This window comes from Macrobrachium nipponense, chromosome 9 (genome assembly GCF_015104395.2).
Source record: "Macrobrachium nipponense isolate FS-2020 chromosome 9, ASM1510439v2, whole genome shotgun sequence".
NCBI classification, from domain to species: Eukaryota; Metazoa; Arthropoda; class Malacostraca; order Decapoda; family Palaemonidae; genus Macrobrachium; species Macrobrachium nipponense.
The window spans coordinates 53,778,070-53,800,554 of NC_061110.1; the positions used below are offsets into that span (position 1 = coordinate 53,778,070).

The window sequence follows — 22,485 nt, forward strand, 5'->3', positions numbered from 1 at the left end:
CACTTGGTGGAGAACAGGTGAACTAGACAGTCATCCAGGCAGCCATTAGTTTTTTTGTTTGAATGCCGACTCACCTAATCAGCACGGAGTTATAAGCCAACTTTAACAGTAGGTAAGAGTTATCTCAAATAATATATATTCATGGTGAAGCCATGTGACTTCAACAAGTTCTTTCTCACCAAGTCAATAACCATTCTAAATTTGAACATTAATGGATATTTTGTATGATTAACCATAAATAATTTTACCAAGCACAATATGGGTTAAATGACATTCCCAATATCCAACTTAAGCTTTATTTATTAACAATATACCATTACATAATGTCTTGTAACCATTTATACAATGCATATGCTTTTTAACAATGACAACCAGAGCCTTCCATAAATAAAATGGAAACAAATACTTCACTCATCCTAACATGGAATGTTTCTATTCTGATTTTATAGACCATTACATTTTTAATCTAAGTTACTCACATCAGAAATTATAATTTGTTAAAACCAGAGATAAAACTGTACATAAAATTTGAATGCATACACTTCTTAAGCAGTCATTATTCTGTTATTCAATAAACCCAACATAACAGAACACTGACTAACTACTGTATAAATATACTGTACAATTAGCTAAATTATAAACTGCCCTTTCTATGAAAAGAAAAGGGCCATTGTGCTCCATCTGTGGGTGGCATTAGAGGTCTCGCACCTAATCCAGCAAGGCTTCCCCCTCCCCCAAAGCGAAAGAAATTTGGTTTGAAAAACTAGTCTCACTTTTTCATTCTCAAGATAACTAATTTTTTTTTTATTCCCCACTATGGAAGTACTTTCAACTTACTTGCTGTTCTCATTCTCATAGCCACCTCACTTGGGAAAATATGCATTGCATGGCTGCATGGTTCTTAGAACAAGTGCCTGTCACAATGTATCATACATATAATTCAAGAGATCTATTATCTTCAGGTGAGATGGCAAAAACCCATCATCATTTAGCTGAGTTCCCTTACACACAAACAATAACGGTCACAGAGCACAATGGACAACTATTCTCATCGACATTTAGTACTTCACAATAGGAGACTACAATATTTCTTCGGAGGCAAAATCATACATTAGATTAAAGTCTGCTTTCCCACCTGACGAATTATTAGAAACTACTTTACAAATCTCAATTGCTCAAGGCAACTTGTAAAGAATGACACACAAACCATACTTCCAAGTGAAACTCAAAAGGGAGGAATTATTTTTTTAAAGGTAGTTGATCAGGAGTGATATAACTTTGTTCATGCAACACTATTAAGTGTATGCAATGGAAGCAATAGGAGACAATTATACCTTTCAGGGGAATGAGGAATTTTAACTTACTATGGGCAGACTCTAATAATACTCAAAACGAAATCTTTATGACAGTATTCAACCTTGGTAAAATTAATTACAGAACCTCTCTATTATGCACAAATTACTGAAATTAATACAAATTTATACAATTATTCTTGACAAAATTATCAAAATAAATATCAGAAATTCAGAGCCCTACTTCCATAAATAAAAATTTCTATGACATGGAGGTAAAAACGTAAGAGCAATGTCAGGGCTCCATACTATGAAGTGCTCATCAAACTTAAGTCTTGGTGTAAAGGTAGATGGCAACAATCAAGCCATACAGACCCAATACCTGCACAAAGAAAAATACAAAATTATTAGTACATCCCTACAATTTGTGATGTTAACTACAATGATGACCATGTTTACTATCATTGCTATGTACTACTTTAAGTCAGATGGAATTGCTTACTTAGGCCAACTAAATCCTTATGAAAATTAAAACCTTACCCGGTTTCCCCATGCTATAATTAAAAGTTAAGAAACCTCCTACTGAAAGCAGCAGAAGAGGAGCCCACTACAAGACTGGAGACCTTATCTAAAAGAATAACTCAATTCATCTGACATTCTTCCAAAATACAGAACATAGGAATGCCCTGTAAACTAGAAAGGAATATAATAATAAATGCAATTAATAACTTTATATAGTTCAAAATCAATACAAGCAGTCCAGAAATCAGTAACTTCATGTTTCAGATTAAAAGTAATCAGTAACCATACTGGATAAGTCATTCCTTAAAGCACAATATACCTCTTCCTCAATCTCATCCCTAAATTGCATAAGTTCTTACAGGATATAATTCCTTTGTTTTAACTATAAACACAAAACTAAATAGTGATAGTAGTTACAGATTGTTAAAAAAATATTTCTAATGCTGTAATCAAAACTATGACGCTTAGATAATTCTAAGTTGGCTGCATATTACTACACTGTACAGTATCCTAAATTGTTAAATAATCTTGTGCAATGTATCCTAATGCTTTACAATAGACTTCAAATCATATGTAAGAAAACCTATAAAACTGACTCTGTGGATATATATATGATTCTGTATTTGAAATAAATAAGATAAGTGTATACATATTATACTAGTATGTAAAGAGGAATCCCTATACGGCAAGGTAACAGTCTTACTATTGTTGACCTTTATATTTGGTTCCAACTGAATGCTACAAGACAGAATTTTAGCTTTTACATTCAGGGGCCTTTGGTGTGATGTATTTGCAACTAGGGTAGTCAGCCAATGTTTGAAAGACTAGAAACATAATAAATTTTTAATCTATTTGCATTTTTCATAGCTAACAAACCTGAGATCTTAACAATATGTAATCTTATTGTGCCAGCTGGGAACTGGCTAATATGAGGTGGAAGCTGGTCACCGACCAGGCATAAAACCTTGTGACGCACTAAGTCTTTCTTTGACCGCCTTGGAGAGTAGTCGCTTTTGCTCTAATAATGTTCACACTTCCCCCTAATTCCCCTTGCTATGGCCAACAATACATTTCTCTGGATCAAACCTAATTCAAAGTATATTCCTCCAACCCTCTGTAACTTCCTCCTAAGGTCCTCAAGGATTACTCATAGTGTTCCCATGATAAGTTGTAGTTCAACTTTTACTTGCATTAGTTTTCTACTACCATCATTAGATCTTAGTACTTTTCTAACTTTTCTCTGCCATAAGTTCTGAGAAGGGCCTCTGATTTTCTTTGTCCTTCAATACTAAAATGCTTGAGAGCCCTGACAGAACAGAGCAATGTCTCCTGATCTGTTGGACCCAGAATATCCATTAGACTCTTGACCGAAAATGAACGTGGCCAGGATTTGGAAGGGTTTTCATTTTTGGCTGAAAAGCCTAGAATAAAAGGACATACTATTGCATTTCCTTGAATAAACCCACTTTTTCTTTTTATCAAGGGCATGTAGTTTGCTAACTCTGTCAGCTGTTGCCAAAGCCATTAAAATAAAGTCATTCTTGTTATGTGTCTTAAAGAAGAAGAGTCTAAGGGTTCAAAAGGAGGGGCCGAAAGCCATCTAAGTACAATATCGAGGTTCCAGGAGATTGTAAGAAAGGATTTCTTCTGTTTCAACGGATCAAAAGATCTAATCTAGTCTGAAATATCTCTGTTTGTGGACAAGTCTAACCCCCATGTCTAAAAATTGATGATAACATCACCCTGTACCCTTTTATCGATCAAGGTAGCTAAATTCTTTGGTGAACTCAGAAAACTTAAAAAGTCTGCAATATTTGCTATAATGGTTGTAGAAGAAGAGACACCATATTCTCTACACCAGGTTCTAAAAAATAAGACCACTTTGCCCGGTCGACATTAGCCGAAGATTGTCGTCTACATTTCACAATTGCTTCTGCAGCTTCTCTTGAAAAACCTTTCACTATGACAAGCTTCCTGACAGTCTGAAGCCTGTCTGAGCCAGATTGGATAACCCTTGATGAAACCGAAGGAAATGCGGCTGTTTGAGAAGCCTTTGTTTCCAAGGTAAAAGTCTTGGGTAGTCTACCAGCAGGTTGATGAGATCTAGGAACCATTCCTTCCGCAACCAGAAGGGAGCTATTAAGTCATTGAGGTGTTGTGCGAAATGAACTTGTTCAGTAGCTCCCTCACCATGCTGATCAGAGGGAAGGCGTATACATCTACGTTCGACCAGTCCTGGAGCATGGCATCTCCTGCCCATGCCTGAGGGTTCAGGGCTGGCAAACAGTAAAGAGGAAGATGGTAGCATACCTGTGGATTTAGTGTCGTCCGCCAATAGAACCTGTTTGCATCAACTCAATTTGTCCGCAATGACATTTAACTTTCCTTGTGTATATTAGGTAAGAATCCTTATCAGATTGTTTTCTGCCCCTAAGAGAAGATTCCTGGCTTCCTGGTAAAGAGAAAAAGGAATGTATCCTTACCTGATTCTTGATGTAGGCCAGGGCTGTCATGCTGTCAGAATGGACTGTGACAGTCTTGTGTTAATGCGGAAAAAGCCTGAAGGGCTAGATGGATCCCCCCTCAACTCCTCATGTTGATGTACAATTCCTTCTCTGCTGGAGACCATGTCCCTGAAACTACTGTAGTCTAAGACGGCTCTCCAACCCTGGTTGAATGCATCTGAATATAAAGTTAGGTCGGGGCTCAGAGGGCGCAGAGATTTTCCCACTAGAAATCTTTCTTCTTTTAGCAACCACCGAGATATGGGGGAAGACAAATTAATCTGGAAGTATCTTCCTCTACAGCTGGCCTTTAGGAAGAATTGTAGAGGCCTTCCTTGTGTGCAGTCTCCCTAATAGCATGAACTTTATTATGGATGAGAGGACCTGAAACAGTCTCATCCATTTGGACGTGACAGGAATTTTCGGACCTTCTATAGGCAGCTTTGAATTCCTTGTTCGAACGGAAAAACTTGAAAATTCTGGGAATCGACCTTTATCCCTAAATAAAGCACTGATTGAGCAGGAATCAGTTGAGACTTCTTTAAGTTGAACAAGTACCAATTGACAGGCTAAGAGGAGAGTCTAGTCATGTCCTCCATGCATTTGGATTTCAAGGGGGAATGTATGAACCAGTCTTCCAAATACACGCAAATATTTATTCCCATGAGATGGAGCCATTTGGTGAGGGTAGCTAGAACTTGGGGTAAATACTTTATGGCCATGGAAAGGCCAAAGCACAGTGCCCGAAACTGGAAGACCTGTTCCTTGAATCATGAACCTCAGATACTTCCTGCACTCTGGGTCGACTGATAAATGGCAGAATGTGCCCTGCATGCCAACTGTTACCATCTAATCTCCTTGTTAGATGGCCAACAGGACTGACTGGCTTTTTTCCATCTTGAACTTGGTGGTCTTGACGCAGTTTAGTGTGCTTATGTCTAGGACAGGCCTCCATCCCCTTGACAACAACAAAAAGGTGGTTGTAAAATCCTTTGGAGTTTATATCATCTAATTCCACACCCTTTCTTGATGAGAGCTGAAACTTCTTGTGACAGGGCCAAAAACCTCTCCAAGCCCATCGAGTAGGTCATTAAGTTGATGGGTGAGGAGGTTAAGGGAGGTTTTTCCCTAAACAGGATAGCATAGCTCCACTTGAGGACTTTCAGAACCCAAGGTACTGTTTTCCTGGCTTCCCACTGATCCCACAGGCAAAGAAACCTTGCTCCCACAGGTGCAAAGGACATGGTCTTCACTCATGAGTAGCAGGTTTGGTGGGCTTGAAAACATCCTCTGCTACTCCGAAAGGGGTGCTGAGGCAAAGGAGAGAGTAGCCTAAGGAGTATGACTTGAGTCCCGAGGACGCTTGGTGGTCTAAGGCACTAAGTCTTGTGTTAAATTTCTTTTGGAGATCAGCTGCCACTCGTTCCACAGTTTCTTTCAGGAAGAGGCTGGATTTATCGAGAGGAGCGAAAAGAAGTGACTCTCTTGAGAGGGAGTGATTCCTTTTGTGGTGAAAGAACACCACAACTCCCTCCTTTTCAAGACTCCTGTGGTAAAAATTGCTGCTAGCTCTTGCATGCCATCCCTGATTGCTTTGTCTGTGCATGTGAGCACTCCTAGCCAATCTGTAGTGAAATTCTCCTGAAAAAAGTCACAATCCCTTTGACTGCCAATTTGCTTCCTCCCAAGAGCAGAGGAGTTTGGCAGGGAACCTTGGTCTAGGAGCATTGGCAGGCTGTCACTACCACTGATACAATTAACTTTGTCCATCAGGACTTCCAACTTATTCCCAAACTGTGCCACCATGTTCACTAGTAGACCATGGCACTGGGTTCAGAGGGAGAGGAGCCAGGAATCTGAGAAAATGCAGTCAAATTCATGAAAGAATAGGTAAATTGACATCAATAGACAACCTGACTAGAAGTTCTAGCCTTGGCTATAGCAGCCACCTTCCTGTCATGCTGAAATTTGGATAGATAAGCCTCTAAAACCTGCCATTTTCCCTTGTTCCAGTCTTTACACTAGTCACACGAAAGAACAAAAGAACACATTTGTCCTCTACAATTGCAACAAAAATTAATGTCGTATTTAGATGAAGTCAGTATTGTACCTAACACTAGATGCACTAGAATCTGACAATTCTAAATCCAGAAGGCCAAATCAATAAATTTACCAAAATCAGCTAAGCCAACATAGTTATTGCTTTTAAAATCAAAGAATGCATCACCAAAATTCAAAGCTGCTCAACAACTATGTTCCGTCATTGACTGGCAGAAATGAACAGAGCCCATTAGCACTGTTGTACCTATTCTTCCCCGAAAGTGGGCTCGGATAATTACCACAACCAAACCAAAAGAGCACTACCGTGAATTTCAAAATTTCAGGCTGCTGTTAAATCAGAAACTATAGGTATGTGATTACTTGGCTTGTTACAAAACTAATTTTCAAGCCACTATATACATACAGTAATTACCCGAACTTACATGAGGTTGGGTTCCAGACCCCCCCCCCCCCCCCCCCAACCACAAAGGAAGGTTTCACATAAGTTTGGCAGTCTCTTAAAATGGTAATAAATGCTTACTTCTCAAGTCTGAACACTAAATATGACCCTAATCATGCTCCTAAATATTAAGTAAACTTTAAATGAAATTAAAGTTACTGTAATTCCATTTAAAAGTTAGCTTAATACATTACCCATAAAAAAAAAAAAAATCATAAATGGTTGGTTAAGTTAAGGATATCTTAAGTTTTACCAGACCGCTGAGCTGATTAACAGCTCTCCTAAGGCTGGCCTGAAGGATTAGATATTTTTATGTGGCTAAGAACCAATTGGTCACCTAGCAACAGGACCTACAGCTATTGTGGGATCTGAACCACATTTTATCGAGGAATGAATTTCTATCACCAGAAATAAATTCTTCTGATTCCGCATTGGCGTTGCCGAGAATCGAACTTCGGACCAATGGATTGGTTTATAAATGGTTGTTAAAAATATAGGAGTGAGTACATACGTACAACATACTTCTCTCCTCCTTCTTTAAAATACAATCAAGAATTTTGTAATTAGTTATATTATCATTATTATTTGAAAATATTAATAAACATAGTACATACTATATGTACCATAAAAATTCTCTCATCTCAGTAAGAGGGATAGAGAAATTGTTATTATATGTTATTTAATTTACATATAAAAAGCTTAAAAACTTATTTCATAAAAAAAACTGAACAAACACCTTTGCAGGGTTTCTTCAGGATTCGAAATGTTGCGTTTGTGTTCACATATCTGTGGAATACTTGCGCATGATAACTAGTTAGGTTCCAATGAAAAGTTTGTGCTATTGTGAATTTGCACAACTCAAATCGCCTAAGATTGAGGTATTGCTGTATCTGAATCTAAAGGATTGTTAGCTGATAGTCAATATGCAAATAAGCAGCAGCTAGGTACCAGCGATGCTCTTTTAGAGTGGACATGCTATTTGCAAGGGAACCTTAATAAGGGTTTTGAGTGCAGTATAATTCAGATAGACTTTGAAGTTCCATAGGGTAGTGTTCTCAGTTCACTGTTATTTTTAGTGTATATTAGTGACACGGTCGTTGGCCTGGAAAACAAGATTGTTCAGTATGCTGATGATGCAACACTTGTGGATGTGGTAAAGTCTCAATGTTTTTGAGAAATAAAGCTGCCCTCTGCCTCAACCAGGATATAGACAGGATCAGGGAATAGTGTAGTCGGTGGGGTACGAGGCTGAACTACAGTAAAACACCACCATTACTGATTATATATCGTACAAAGTTCCCCCTCATCCTACCCGTAAAGTGGATGGAACTTTGCTAAATGAGTGAGCATTACTATTCTAGGTGCAACCTTTGACTCACATCTAACTTTGAAGAAACATCTAATGAAAGATAAAGCAAATGCCATACAAGTTATGTATCATAAGGCCTCATATATTATTATTATAATTAATAGAGCTTAGTTTTTCCAGACCTCTGAGTCTTAAGTAGACTCTTCTCGGGCTGGTTTGGCCTCATATATAACACCGATAAAAACAATGCAACCTGATTTAGGTTATTTGTAATCCCTTTACTAGAATACTGCTCTCCGGTGTAGATGTCTGCTTCTGCCAGAGATTTACCTCGTCTAAAAAGAGTGGTTCGTGGTAATAGGTTTTTGTTTCCTATTAGTAGTAGTAATAATGACTTTGACCGTCGATGAATGGTCACTTGTTTGTCACTTTTTCATAAGTTGTATTTCAACAGAGATCTTTCATATTCACATATGATCCCTGATCCCCTTTATCTGCCAAGAGAAACCAGATTCGCTTTACAGCAGCACCAATATGCAGTCAATGTGCCTCGCTGTTGAACTTCTCAATTCCAGAGGTCCTTTGTTCCTCACACTGTTGGACTGTGGAACACCTTCCCAGAGGAGGTCATGCAATTGGAACTTCAGAAGTTCAAGCAATGGCACGATACATTACTATCCTAATACTCTTCTTGCAGTTTAATACATTTTTACCCATTTGCCAATTTTTTTTTCTTTTTTTTTTATTTAAGAAGCGAGATCTCTTCTTTCTGTATTTCCCTTTACCTTGTCTTACTTCTTCCTAATAAAGACCACATTCTTTGGCAGCTTGAATTTCAAGTCAATGGCCAATGTGGGCTTATTCCATAAGAATAGGTTTCATAATGATAACATACTGTGTACACTTCTACTTATATGTATCAGTTCTCATGGTATTATAGAAAACAACAGGCAACCCCACTGAGGATTTATAAAAGTTTTATTTTTTTTCTGTGGTACATCTGCCTGCCTGTACATTGAACTAGTGCTATTTCACCTACAATATCACTTCTCATCCATCCAACCATCTGACTCCTAATATTCTTCTTGCAACTACAATTTTCATTAAGAAACTATAAGGGTCCATGAAATGCTCATTAAGACCATATATACACCGTGCAGGAATATCTAAGTACAAGCACACTGCTTATGTGGCCTAGTCTTAAAGTTGCCTAATATGTACTACTGAATAAAAAAAACAAAAAAAACTTACCTCAGCAAAGATAAGGATAAGGATCATGCCTACAAACAGACGAGGCTGCTGCGCAGTTCCCCTTACACCAGCATCACCCACAATACCGATAGCAAATCCAGCTGCCAGACCTGAGAGACCTACAGCCAAGCCAGCACCAAAATGCACGAAGCCACTGAAAACAGTCAAGAATTGTATATATTGTAAGGGTATGAATATTTAAAAACAAATACAACTCCACTAATAAAAAAAAAAAATCGCATTTTACGAGTACCGTTCAGATTTCATTAGGAGTAACTTTCAAATTTCATTACTCAAGAGTTTACACAAAATAAAAGGTAAAATCACCAGTCTTACAAATCACTGCAGAAAACCTTCAGATAATAAATGTAAACTAGAAAATTCAACGTCGGGTATAGCATGTCGTACTAGCATAGAATACATAGCCCCAATAATTTTTTATTTGCTATCATGAAAGCATAAATAATTTTGTAATAAAAATATTGTGCTGAAGATTTGTGGACCATTTACTCAATTTGGGGGCACCTACTTCTGTTTCAGTACTAGACAACCTCACTTGGGTGGTTTGAGTTTGAAGTGAACCTTGCATTTGTCTTCTTTTTGCATCTTGTACAGTCACATGCCTTCATGTTTCAGACAATAGATGTAGTATTTAAGTATTGAATTGAATTGAATATGGAATTTAGGCCAAAGGCCAAGCACTGGGACCTATGAGGCCCTTCAGTGCTGAAATGGAGACAGACAGTGAAAGGGTTCATGGTTGTAACAGGAGGAAAACCTTGCAGTTGTGCTATGAAGCAATTGTGGAGTGTGAAAAGTAAGATGGCAGAAAGGGAATATGAGAGGAAGTACAGTAAAATGAACAAAAGGGGTTGCAGCTAGGGAAAAATACGGTGCACTGACAGCACTAACTGCCTATGTGGGTATGGAAGTCTTTACCAAGCAGTATTTGGCAACAATTTGCCTGGCATATACAGGCGTATGATGTGCTATGGCGACAGACTAAGTTCCTGTTAATTGGTATCAGGTTCCCCTAGAGAAAGATCCTTCCTGCACATGGCTCAATTACTCTAAAACCAAAAATCAAGTCACTTGCTAATGTATATTATGGCAGAGGAGTTAAATAACTATTATAATTCTTTTATATGTTTCTTCTTTAATAATTGTGGTATTAATTCTTTCTTGTGACCTGGGCTAAGCATTTTTATTCAGTCTGAAGAACATTTTATTTTGGCACTCAAAATTGTAAGCCTATATGCCTTGCGTATACAGCGATAAAAACAAAAATATAATAAAATATGATTTTATGTATACTTGCCAAGTAGTTACATAGCTATGGTTTAGAATTGTATGCATAAAACTATTTACTACATTGTTTATCATAATCAAAATATAAAATAAATGTTTGGCTTGGCCTAATGATCCTTGCCTGGTCTGTGAAATGCAGAGAATCCTATACTATTATTATGCAGTATGATTTTGTGTATAAGTATTTGTTAAGTATATTTGAATTTTATAACTAATGATGTGTTCTTTTACAGCTGTTACACAAATATATGACTGAATTTCAATGTTGAATGGCCTAATTCTGAACTGTCTGGCTGAGGACTGAATTGGTCACTCTCAATAATGAGGTAAAACAGAAAAATAAATATACATTTCCATATATGTATTATTAATATCCAAACATGGGTGGTAGATATCATGATATCCTTGGTAGTGAGGAAGATGTTGAAACGTAACATTAAAAAATTTCATTTATCAGAAAAATATCAACTAATAAAAGTTAAAGCTAGTGAGCATTCAAAATTGTAGGCGTGCTAACCAAACTTCATGTGGCAGTGTATTTCACCAACCTTCAGTGAAGCAAATTGTATTTAGTTTAAGAAAGGAAGCTATAAATTACATATTTTTGATAATAATGTCATTTAACATAAATTTTTTTTCTTTCAACAGAAAGATCTTTGAACAGATGGTAATCTGATAACATTAGATTAGCCAAACTCCACTCACTCTGTTGCATGGTTGGTAGGCCTGTTCATACCTAAACATAATGAAATATTTCATAATGATTCGAACAAAATACTTAAACCCCTGCATAAAACAAGGTTTTTTGAAGCAGGTTTATTTTTTACTTGTGATGACTGATTCCATTTTTCATTTGATAAAAAATTTCTTAAACTAATTATATGTGAAATAAAAAAGAAAAATTATCTGAACAATATACTTTGTATAGTGATGCAATGTATATAATAGCATAATTGTACAGTAAAATAAAGTCCTCTAATCACAGGTTCTCAAAGAAACTGCTATTTTTTGGGGGGTCCAGGAATGCTAATGAAGGAGGAAGGCACAGGATCTAGCCCTACAATTTCATGCAACCTTATACATTTTGATTTCATAACTGTACAGTAAGAGATGTCAGAAAATTTGAGATTTAAATATTATTATGCACAATAAATCTGAGAAATTTTCTTTCCAATTATTATTTATATTACTGTTATTGTTAGTTACTGCATTTAAAAACTTATTGACCAAAATATGCAATCATTTTTATGATTTTCATTTTAGTGTTATGGATAATCCTCTTAAAAATCAGTACATTTAGTAAATAAAAAGTTTTCTCCTGAAAAATATTTTTCCAATAACTTTGTTGGTGTTTTCAATGATTCTGGTCATCATTACATTTGCAAACCATTCTACATATGAGACCCTTGGGATTTGACAATGCAAACTAATTATTAATGGAACACTTATTTAAGGACAATTTAAGAAAAACTGTAATTTCCTATGCAAATTAATAGATTATGTCCTTACGATGAGGTTAGGTTCTAGTCAGCATAAATGAATATCTAGACTTTATTTATAAGGGAAAAGGTTATTTTTGTTTGTTATGGACAAGGTTATTTTTTTGTTATACAACGTGTGAGTATAAATATAACAAATAAGTCTCGTGAACTAAATTATTTGGGGGCACATTTATTGTGTAAAAAAAAAAAAAATAATAAATTCCATTTGTAATTTTCACTGATTTCATCATAAAACGAGCGTTATGTATTTATCTTTTATCAGCATGAAAACAATAATTAAATGTGTTCTTTCATGCCCAGCAGTTTTGATTAAAATACTTTTCTCCCAATTTTATATATGGTAATGCTTGATGGCATCTCAAAGTTGTTGCTGATGCAAGATAATTAATAATCAATAAAGCTTGAACATTGTTTTCTCAGCTTCAGCTACAACTTGGTTTAAATCTAATAGTATATTATTTGTCCATAGTGAATAAAGGTATAACAAAAATATATCAGTGCTATTCTACATAACAGCATTTATAACAACAATGGTAATTGTTTACAATCATGCGATGGTTGAAATACAAGCAAAACGGTTGTTGTTGTCCAAATCGGTTCTACTTGGCAAAAAAGCCATCTCTTGTTCAGTTTTTTATGGCTGTACACACTTATGCAGAGTATAACGTCAGTAACAATACTTTCATCATTCTCTTATACTTTTTATAACTTATTTAACTAGATGGGATAGAGAGATCAAGTGAAGAAACTAGTCTATTGTAATTTGGTGTCTCTCACTGCCTGCACTATACACTGCGTCCCGGGCTCTAAATAGTTACGCTATGTGTAAGTTTTAGGTAAATAAAAGGATATCTGGGTGTACATTTGCAACTGAAAGTATTGTTAAATGCAAGTTGCCTTTTCGGGGTGGCGAATGGAACAGCCAGATGCAATGGCATGAAAATTGCTTCTTTCGCTGTTCACTACGGCAAAATGTCAACTGCTACTGAGCTGTGTGTTACTTCATTACACGTAAGTATATCAGTACATACTTTTAATTTTTATAAAGTGCGTTTTAGCCAGATATGATATGATGTAACTTGGTTTAGCATCTGTTTAATGGAATTTGCGTCTGGCTGTTCCATTCGCCACCCCTAAATGGCAGCTTGCATTCAACAATAACAATATCCTATTTTGAATATTAACGGTGTAATCTGCATACAGTTAATTTATTAAAATACTAGAGTTGAAAATGTACACCTAGAGATCCTTTTATTTACCTGAAACTTACACATAGCATAACTATTTAAAGCATAAGATGCAGTTTTACCATGTGCAAACACCACAGGCAAAATGACAGATGGAAAAAAACAGAGTACTATAGTTGTGGGCGAAATTTAGCAACATTTCCATACTACTGTCGTACCGGTATTAATCGCTAACCCCTTCGCAAAATAGGATTACTGCAAGGCGAATTATAACTCAAACACCACCTGCACTAAGCAAGTGATTTTCATACTCTGGTGGGAATAAATTAATAGCATATTACATCCTTGTACAGTACATATGTATGATTTGTAGTGTTCATGGTCAAAAAAAGTTAATGGGGAAAGTATCCATGTATCTATGCTGAAACACTTTGTTGAATTTTTTGCAGAAAATCTGTAGGTCCAGTTTGTCCAATTTTTTGGGTAAATAAGAAAGGGAGTTAATAAAACACGGTTTGCAAATGAAAGACCAACACCAATTCAAATCAAATTGAAACTACAGGAAAAAACATTTCCATTGAAAAAATTACTGTTTGTCTCTACATAATTATCCTCAACATATACCCAAGACATCATCTAACTGCAGTAATTATGTAAATAATAGTAATTAAGGTTGCAGTTTCTTAGTATTTACTTTCGAAGGTAATGCCATTTAACACTGGAGTCGCAAACGATAAAATTTGCATGGTACCAACAATTTTCATTAAAAGGATGGCCAATTCCCACATACAAAATGAAGATATTGCAAACCCATACAAAAAATGATGCAATATGTACATATTTAGGTTACAATAAAAATATATTTAAGTACAGAACACACTATTTTAAGTAACTCAGAAATTTGTAAATAAAACTAGCTATCTAAATATTATGAATGTACTGCATCACAAAATTCATTTAACATCTAATCAAACAAAAAAAAGGCCTCATAAAAGCAATAAGATGACAACTATACTTGTACTAAACTGCGCTATCTTTACCAGTAAATAAGCCTATTGTAACACTATATTTCAAATCTATAAAATTGTGTTGAAGTATAGTACTACTGTCGATGTACAATTAAATAATACCTGTACAACAAAAAGCTTCTCAATTTAAGTACCTTTCAATAAAACTGATAAAAAAAGGTCCTCCTATCCTTAGCTTACCTTAAAATTTACAATTCATGCCAAGGAAAATCTCATTTAAATTGTACCATTACCAAAAAGTGGGCCTTGTATATGAAATTGAGGTCAGACTATAAATTTACAAAATGAGACAAGGTACTTACTGATAGAGGGAATAGCTTTCTTCCAATTTTCCAGCTATCAAGACAGCCACCACAAGACCGTAAATGGCAATGATACCAGCCATAACCACAGGAATGATACATTTCATAATCAATTCTGGTCGCATCACTGACATGGCTGCAATACCTACGCCTGACTTAGCTGTGCCATAAGCTGCTCCTAAGGCTGTAATAGAAAAAGTAAAGTCACACACCGGTTTAGCTTCTAAATAACATACTGTCTACTTAATAAGCTAAAATTCTATACTGGCAGTCGCCCGTTACCAGCAGACTCTTGTTAATGGTGATCTGGTTTTATAAGGCTTGTCTAGCGACATAAAATTGGCAATTTTTGGCGCCATAATGTGCCAAGTTCCGGTTATCAGTGCCATAACATGCCAATAATAGAGTTTTGGCGCCATACCATAGCTAACAGAGGCACCATTAACTAGTTATCGGTGCCATTAACCAGTTACTAGTGCCATAAATCACCGAGTTTCAGCTAATGGCGGTTTTCCCTTATCGCCACCCCACAGATAACGGAACCCCCAACAATAACTGGGGACTGCCTGTATATATTTTCAACATAAAATAAATTGAGCTAAAGTAATACCTTATCCTAACATTGGGATTAAACATTTCAGACGTGATAGCAGAACAAACCAGACTATAAACAACGTAATTCAATCCTGGAGAATCAATTAGATTAAGTGGAGTAATTGCTACTAGACAGTTAATGCTACAATCACATGTAAGCATTTTAAAGTACAGAATGCTGAACTTATCACCACCTTACTTGAATATGCAAACAATAATGGAAATATCAACAAAGCATTCATTAGTAAAGCTACGTTTGTCATCTTAAAGAAAATTAAATAGCTATTCCTAGTTAAAAACTTTGTTTTTCTTGTATTAGGATAAAACTACACTAAAGCATGGTGCGAGGTGATGCCGCTATCACCTCACACTATGGTCGATCGGTATCATTTTTGTAGAGATAAGTTGCCAAATCCTGATGGCTGATAAGAAAATCGATGGTCCTGGTCATATTGTTGAGATCGACGAATCTGAACTTGGGAAACGAAGTTGATGGATCATGGGTGTTCGGTGACATTGACGGAGACAGGAGACCTTCAAAGTTGTTCCTGACTATTCTGCTGAAACTCTGCTCCCAGTGTTGCTCGATAACATCCTTCCGGAAACCACAATCGTATCTGATTGCAGGAAGGCGTACAGCACCATCCGGATCCAGGATCATTATTTCACATGCAATGTCGTGAACCATAGCGTTAACTCTGTTAGCCAAGATGACCGGAATGCACACACGAACACTACAATTGCAGTGGCGTATTCTTAAACGAAGCGCCCTACCAAGACACGGCAAGCGGAAAGAACTTCATGAAAGCTATTTCTCTATGTACTGCACCCACAAGCGAATTCCGTGTCCATTTCGGGTATTCTGAATTTGATCAAGAATGTCTATCCGCCCAATATCCCCCATCTCAAATTTAATTTCCCGGTCCGAAACAATAAGACAAGGACCTACTACCACCGAGGCACGTGATCCCCCCCCCCCCCCCCCCCCCCCGTTACAAAGAAGCCAAGACTGATGTCTGCAAGGTCGTCGGACAGCAGCGACTTTGAACTTTGAATAAGGTAAATTGTATATTAAAGTTTATGCTATGTATCATTGTTTTGGTTAGTTCGCAAGTAGTGCCGAAGCATGTTTGAACAAATCTATAATCCAGACGATGGGCATGTCAGCACATGCATGATGTCGCCATTTGTATGTAAAGTGGTAGATCAGTCTGCTACAACGAGTAAGGTGTTTAATGTCACAGTTATGTGGGGAATTATAGCACTGAGCTAGCAGCGTCCTTTTGTATGTACGTAGTATGCCTAATTGCCTAAAATCCCTGTGGTTAGCGTGCGCAGCAAAACAATACCTCTTGCCAGAACAAACGAGCCTACCAAGAATATTAAAAAATGTGGATAAAGCGCAATGCGCTGTTCCACCACCCCCTTACTGATAGCACAGCATTTGCAAATCAACATTAAAATCTGTACCCTCTGAACAAATGAGCTTGCCAAGAAAATTAAAAATGTGGAAAGGGTGCAAAGTGCCTTTCCCCCACCCCCTTACTGACAGCACAGCATTTGCAAATCAACATTAAAATCTGTACCCTCTGTGGCTAGAGCGTGCAGTGAAACAATAAATAGCTTGCCAGGAATATTTTAAAATGTGGATTAGGTGCAAAAGCCCCATTCCACAACCCCCTTACTGACAGCACAGCATACAAAAATTATCATTCAAATCTAATTTCACAGTAACGTCGGTCAGTAATGGCCTAGGCAAGCCTGTCCTTTCAAGTCCTTTTCAATGTAGAGTAGCAGGTCTAAGTTTTGTATGCAAAGTAACAGGTCAACCTTTCTATGTAGAGAAGCAGACCCAAGTTTTGTATGCAAAGCAACGGGTCAAAAATTTGTATGCAAAGTAGAGGGAAAAACTTTTGTATGCCGAGTAAAGGGTCAACTGTAAATATGTACATTAATGTGTCTTTACACCAATAATTGAGTTTTGGAACCCGTATACATTTACAGCTGTTTTTCCAACACCCAAAAACTGTTTTCCCTTTACCATTTGATGTTTTTCCTATGAGTTCCTTTCACTAGTTCTACTAAAACAAGTTCTATACCACAATTATAATTTTCATCAACTCATTCCCAAAACTGCAGTTTACATCTAAATTTCTAATTGCATTTTTTCCCCTTTAAACTCTGCTGTCTGCGGATATGCAGTCGTTCCCAACCATAGGCTAATTTGGGTATGTTAAGCTCTGCTGTAGCACATTTGATTCGTCCTGCTTATACCCAATTCCCAGGCATTTTATAATTATGAAGAAACGAGGCTGCATAGGCTATTGGCTATAGCAAACCTGAGCTTTAATACTACAACCAACATCCCTGTAGCCTACAGGAGTTTTTACGCCACACCCATACAAAAGTCTGTAGCAAATTTACTAACAAATAAAGCTATTTACTGCTGTTCATGAAATAACTAGCATTGATTCCTCTGAGGCTGGTACTAAATACAGTAATCATGGGAGTGGTTATACCTAGGTAGTAATCAGGTAAAAATTTACCAAATCTGAAACGAGTAGGTACACTAAAAGTACCCACCAGGCTTACCTATGCCCTACTGGGGAGGACATTGCTTTTTCAGCGCTACTGGAGAAGCTGTGATAAGTAGGAATGTTGTAAGATTTAATGAATATTTAGGTCAATTTGAATTGTTAGCTAGAACCTCAATTTTACGTTACTACTCTTCTGCCTTGAAAATAGTAGCTAGGTAGGTAGGTAGTCAACTATCGGGGGAGAGGTAAGACCATCATATGCTACTAGCCTATGCTTGCCTACCCCCAAACATTCCAACGGACAGCCTAACCTACAAAATGACATTCAACTTAGGTTTGGAAAACGCAGCATTGGGGCCTGAAACGTCAAGAACTGCCAGCGCTCTCGGGACACCACACTACAAATTTCCCTGCACCGCCGACTTGGCCCCCAGGTAGTAGGTAAAGCTACGTGGTCCCGAGGGGCAGAGGGCGAGAGCCGAAAACAAAATGAACAGGAAAAGGCGCCTCTTTTTCGAAACCGACTCGGGAGCAGAGAGAGACGATGAAATAGGGCGAGAGAGGGTTTTCCAAGGAGAGAAACAACATTTTGAGGGGCAATCAATAGGCTGAGCTGACGCCTGCTGCCATGGTCTGCACCGCTGACACTTGTGACGAAAGGGATGAAAAACGAGAAAAAGAGGCAACTTACCGCTAAAGACCATGGCTGATGTGGCTCCCATCACTCCAAAGAAGGGGGAGTACAGAGGATTCTCTTCGGGAGTGGACATTTTGACAGAATTATTTGTTGTTCCTCGCTCACAGAAACAAGAATGGATCTTCCTCCAGTGATGACTCCGGCGCAAGTGCGGAGAGACGTCAGTCCCGTGATAGCAAAGCTGTATCCAGTCTCGTGATTGGCTCAAATGATAACATTTCTCCTCTTTTGTCCAATCACAGCTAGGGCTTGTATACCGTTTAGGCTTTTGGGTGTGACTTTTCTAACCATTGTTTCTATTGGCTAGAGTTCACCAATCACCGCCTCCTTAACATCAAGGCCCTAGAATCATATGATCGATTGTGTTTATCATCGGGTCACTTTATGAAGAACCAAATATTTAAAATATAGTATTTTAATGCTATAATTCAATAAAAAATAAGAAATTAAGTCATTGAAAATTAATATCTAAGTATAACTATGAATCATAAAACAAATATATACGATAAGGGAATGTCGATGATCCAATACGAAAAGTGTATACCCTATGTAGACTTTCCTTATAAAACTTTGTGATTATGTACAGATTTATTCGTTTTATCACCATAATTAAGACTGCAATAAAAATTGTACAAGTTTCTGGTAAGCTGTGCCAGATATAAGTTTAAGAATGCAAAATATTGAAAACTGTACTTTAGGATCATAGAATGAATCAATGTTGAAAACTAGCATAATTGGTCTTCCGAGTATATTTTTATGATTCCTTTCAATTTTATTGTGTCTCATAAAAACAAAAGAAATGTGTCTCTGATTCGCCAAAGATGAATATACATTTTATTACATTTCAAACTCTTTTAAGAAGCTGTGTTTTTACAACGGGATGTCAAGATCTAAAAAAAAAAAGGAAAAAACTTGCTCCTTTTTTTAAAAAATAAATGTTCACTGTATTGAAGTAACAGGCACAAATGTCAAAAAAATATCGAACCTCGGATTGCTAAAAAAAAAAAATGCAGTATGAAAGCAATGAAGGACCAATTCTTATCAAGGACTAATAGTCACATGGGTCACGTGCGTAAGAGAGAGTGAAACCCGACCGGGAATCACTTAGTTTATTATAACGCCTGTGATTTCCTGTGCTGATCCATCTCGTAAAAGGCTACATATTTGAATGGAAATGGTAACATTCGCTAAATGGAATGTTCTCGAGTGTTTCAAGACCTTTGATGAAAAAAGGCACATTTCGAAATTAGCAAGTGAATTCGTCGCTTGCTTTTATATATAAGAATAAACGATTGTACCTAGCAGGTAAGTGCGATTAAAATAACACAAACTCGAAAACTACATTTGCGAAGATAATTCCTCTACGTCAGTCAATGACCTTTCAATTCATTTTACACACACACACACACACACACACACACACACACACACACACACATATATATATATATATATATATATAATTATATATATATAATATATATATTATTATCTATAATAAATATATATATGTATATATATATATATATATATATATATATATATATATATCATTATCATCATCATCAACCGTTGCTAGTCCACGCAGGACAAAGGCCTCAGACATGTCCTACCACTCTAGTCTGCTTGTAGTCTTTCTATCACATTCTATAAGCTACCCGCAATTTTTTTTAGCTCGTCTTCCCTTCTTTCCCGTGCTTCGTTCGCAATCTCTAGGGATCCATTATGTTATTCTTTTTGTCCATCTGTTATCTGACTTCTCATTATACGTCCTCCCCACGCTCATTTCTTTTTCTTATTTGTTGTTAGAATATTCTCTACTTTACGTTGCTCTCGTATCTATGTTGCTCTTTTTCTGTCTCTTAGTGTTATTCCCATCATTATTCTTTCCATAGCTCTTTGAGTTGTAACTAGCTTGTGTTCTACGGCTTTACTAAGGCTCCAAGTTTCTGATGCATAAGTTAGTACTGGCAGGACCATCTGATTGAATACTTTTCTTTTTAGAGAAAGTGCCATTTTACTTTTCATAATCTCATTTTTTTTTACCAAGTGCTCTCCATCCCATGCTTATCCTTCTTTTAATTTCGGGCTCGTGTCCTTGGGAAACACTTACTGTCTGTCCTGAATACGTATATTCATTAACAATCTCTACAGGTTCGTCCATAACCCTTATTTGTTGTCTCTCTGCATTTTCATTGAACATTATCTTAGTTTTACTCATATTCATTTTCAGTTCTACATTTCTGCTTTATCTATTCAGATCTTCTATCATCATTTGTAATTCCTCCCCTGATTCACTGATTAGAACTATGTCATCTGCAAATCTTGAGTTGGTAAGGTATTCTCCATTAACATTAATTCCTACATTTTCCCAGTCTAAACTCTTAAAAACTTCTAGGCACGCTGTGAATAATTTAGGAGAGATGGGATCTCCCTGTCCAACTCCTTTCTCAACCGGAAACTTCTCGCTGTCTTATGTAGTTTTAGGATTGCTGTACTTCCCGTATAAATATCTTCAAGTGTTCTAACATAAGATTCACCCGTTCCCTGCTTTTGATGGGCTTTCATTACTGCTGAAGGTTTGACAGAATCAAAAGCTTTCTCATAGTCTATAAATGCCATACATAGTGGTTTGTCATACTCTGTAGATTCTTCCTTTAGCTGGTTAACTACATGGATATGGTCAGTTGTTGAATACCAGCTTCTAAAACCTGCCTGCTCTCTTGGTTCATTAAAGCCTAGCTGTCTTTCTATTCGCCCTAATATGATCTTTGTAAATATTTCATATATTACTGAGTAAACTTATTGGTCGGTAATTTTTCAGGTCTTTTGTGTCTCCCTCAGTGTGTATTAATATAATGATAAAGTTTTTCCAAGCTGCAGGTAGAGAACATTCTTGCAAACATTTTGTGTAAAGTTCAGCGAGTTTTACTATTATGAAATCTCCTCTATCTATTATCAGATCAATCGTTAGGCCATCTTCTCCGGCTGCTTTGTTTCTTATCATGCCTTTTAATGCTTTCTTTACTTCTCCTACTGTTACTTTTGGTACCGGCTCAGGTGATTCATTATTTCTATTGACAAAATTATTTCATATATCACTATTGTACAGCATTCTAAGAAATCCTCAGCAATTATTATCACTCCATCTCTTTTGTTGATAATATTTCCATTTTCATCCTTTAAAACAAATACCTGTTGGCGCACATTCCAAGTTTTCTTTTCATCAACTTGACGCTTCTTCCCTTCTTTAGTGTTTCCTCAATTTTGGTCTGATTGTGTTTACGATGTCTTGGGTTTTTAGTTTGTTTATTGTTGTGGATAGTTCTGCTAATTCTATTTCATCTCTCTTGGATTTTACCCTCATTTCAAATTGTTTCTTTGTTAAGTTTTTGGTGTTTTCTGATAGTTTTCCTCGATCTTGTTTAGGAACTTTTCCACCTATCTCTTGTGCTGATTCCAATACAAATTTTGTTAAGTTACTACGTATTCATTTCTTCTTTACTTGCTTCCATTTCATCATGTAGTTGGGAGTATCTATTTTGTATTGCTAAACTAAACTCTTATTATAGGAGCGTTTATTTTCTTTCTTAAAATTAGTTTTTCTCTTCCTTTCCTTAGATCTAGACTAATTTTACTTCTTGTCATTCTATGGTCGCTTGACTTAAACTTGTTTAACACTGTTACATCTTTGAATAAATCAACTTTTTCACTGAGAATGAAATCTATTTCGTTTTTCGTTTCTCCGTTTGGGCTTCTTCATGTCCATTTTCTATGTTCCTTTTTATAAAAAAAAAGATATTCATGATTTTTAGATTGTTTCTTTCAGAAAATTCTACGAGCATGTCTCCTCTGTCATTTCTTGTGCCTACTCCGAATTTACCTACAGCTGATTCTCCTCTCTTCTTTTGACCTACTTTAGCATTGAAATCACCCAAAACAAATGTAAATT

The 22,485-nt window shown here is 36.6% G+C and overlaps 1 protein-coding gene across 1 annotated transcript; it reads right to left on the reverse strand.

The window, feature by feature from the left end:
- Positions 1-280: 280 nt before the first annotated feature.
- On the reverse strand, positions 281-18,695 carry LOC135217979 (V-type proton ATPase 16 kDa proteolipid subunit c). The gene is made up of 4 exons (XM_064254104.1): positions 18,528-18,695; positions 14,706-14,889; positions 9,379-9,532; positions 281-1,674 (listed from the first exon to the last, which is right to left on the reverse strand). The coding sequence occupies exons 1-4, from the start codon at positions 18,604-18,606 to the stop codon at positions 1,621-1,623; spliced, it is 471 nt and encodes a 156-aa protein (XP_064110174.1). The 5' UTR covers positions 18,607-18,695; the 3' UTR covers positions 281-1,620.
- Between the last annotated feature and the right edge of the window lie 3,790 nt (positions 18,696-22,485).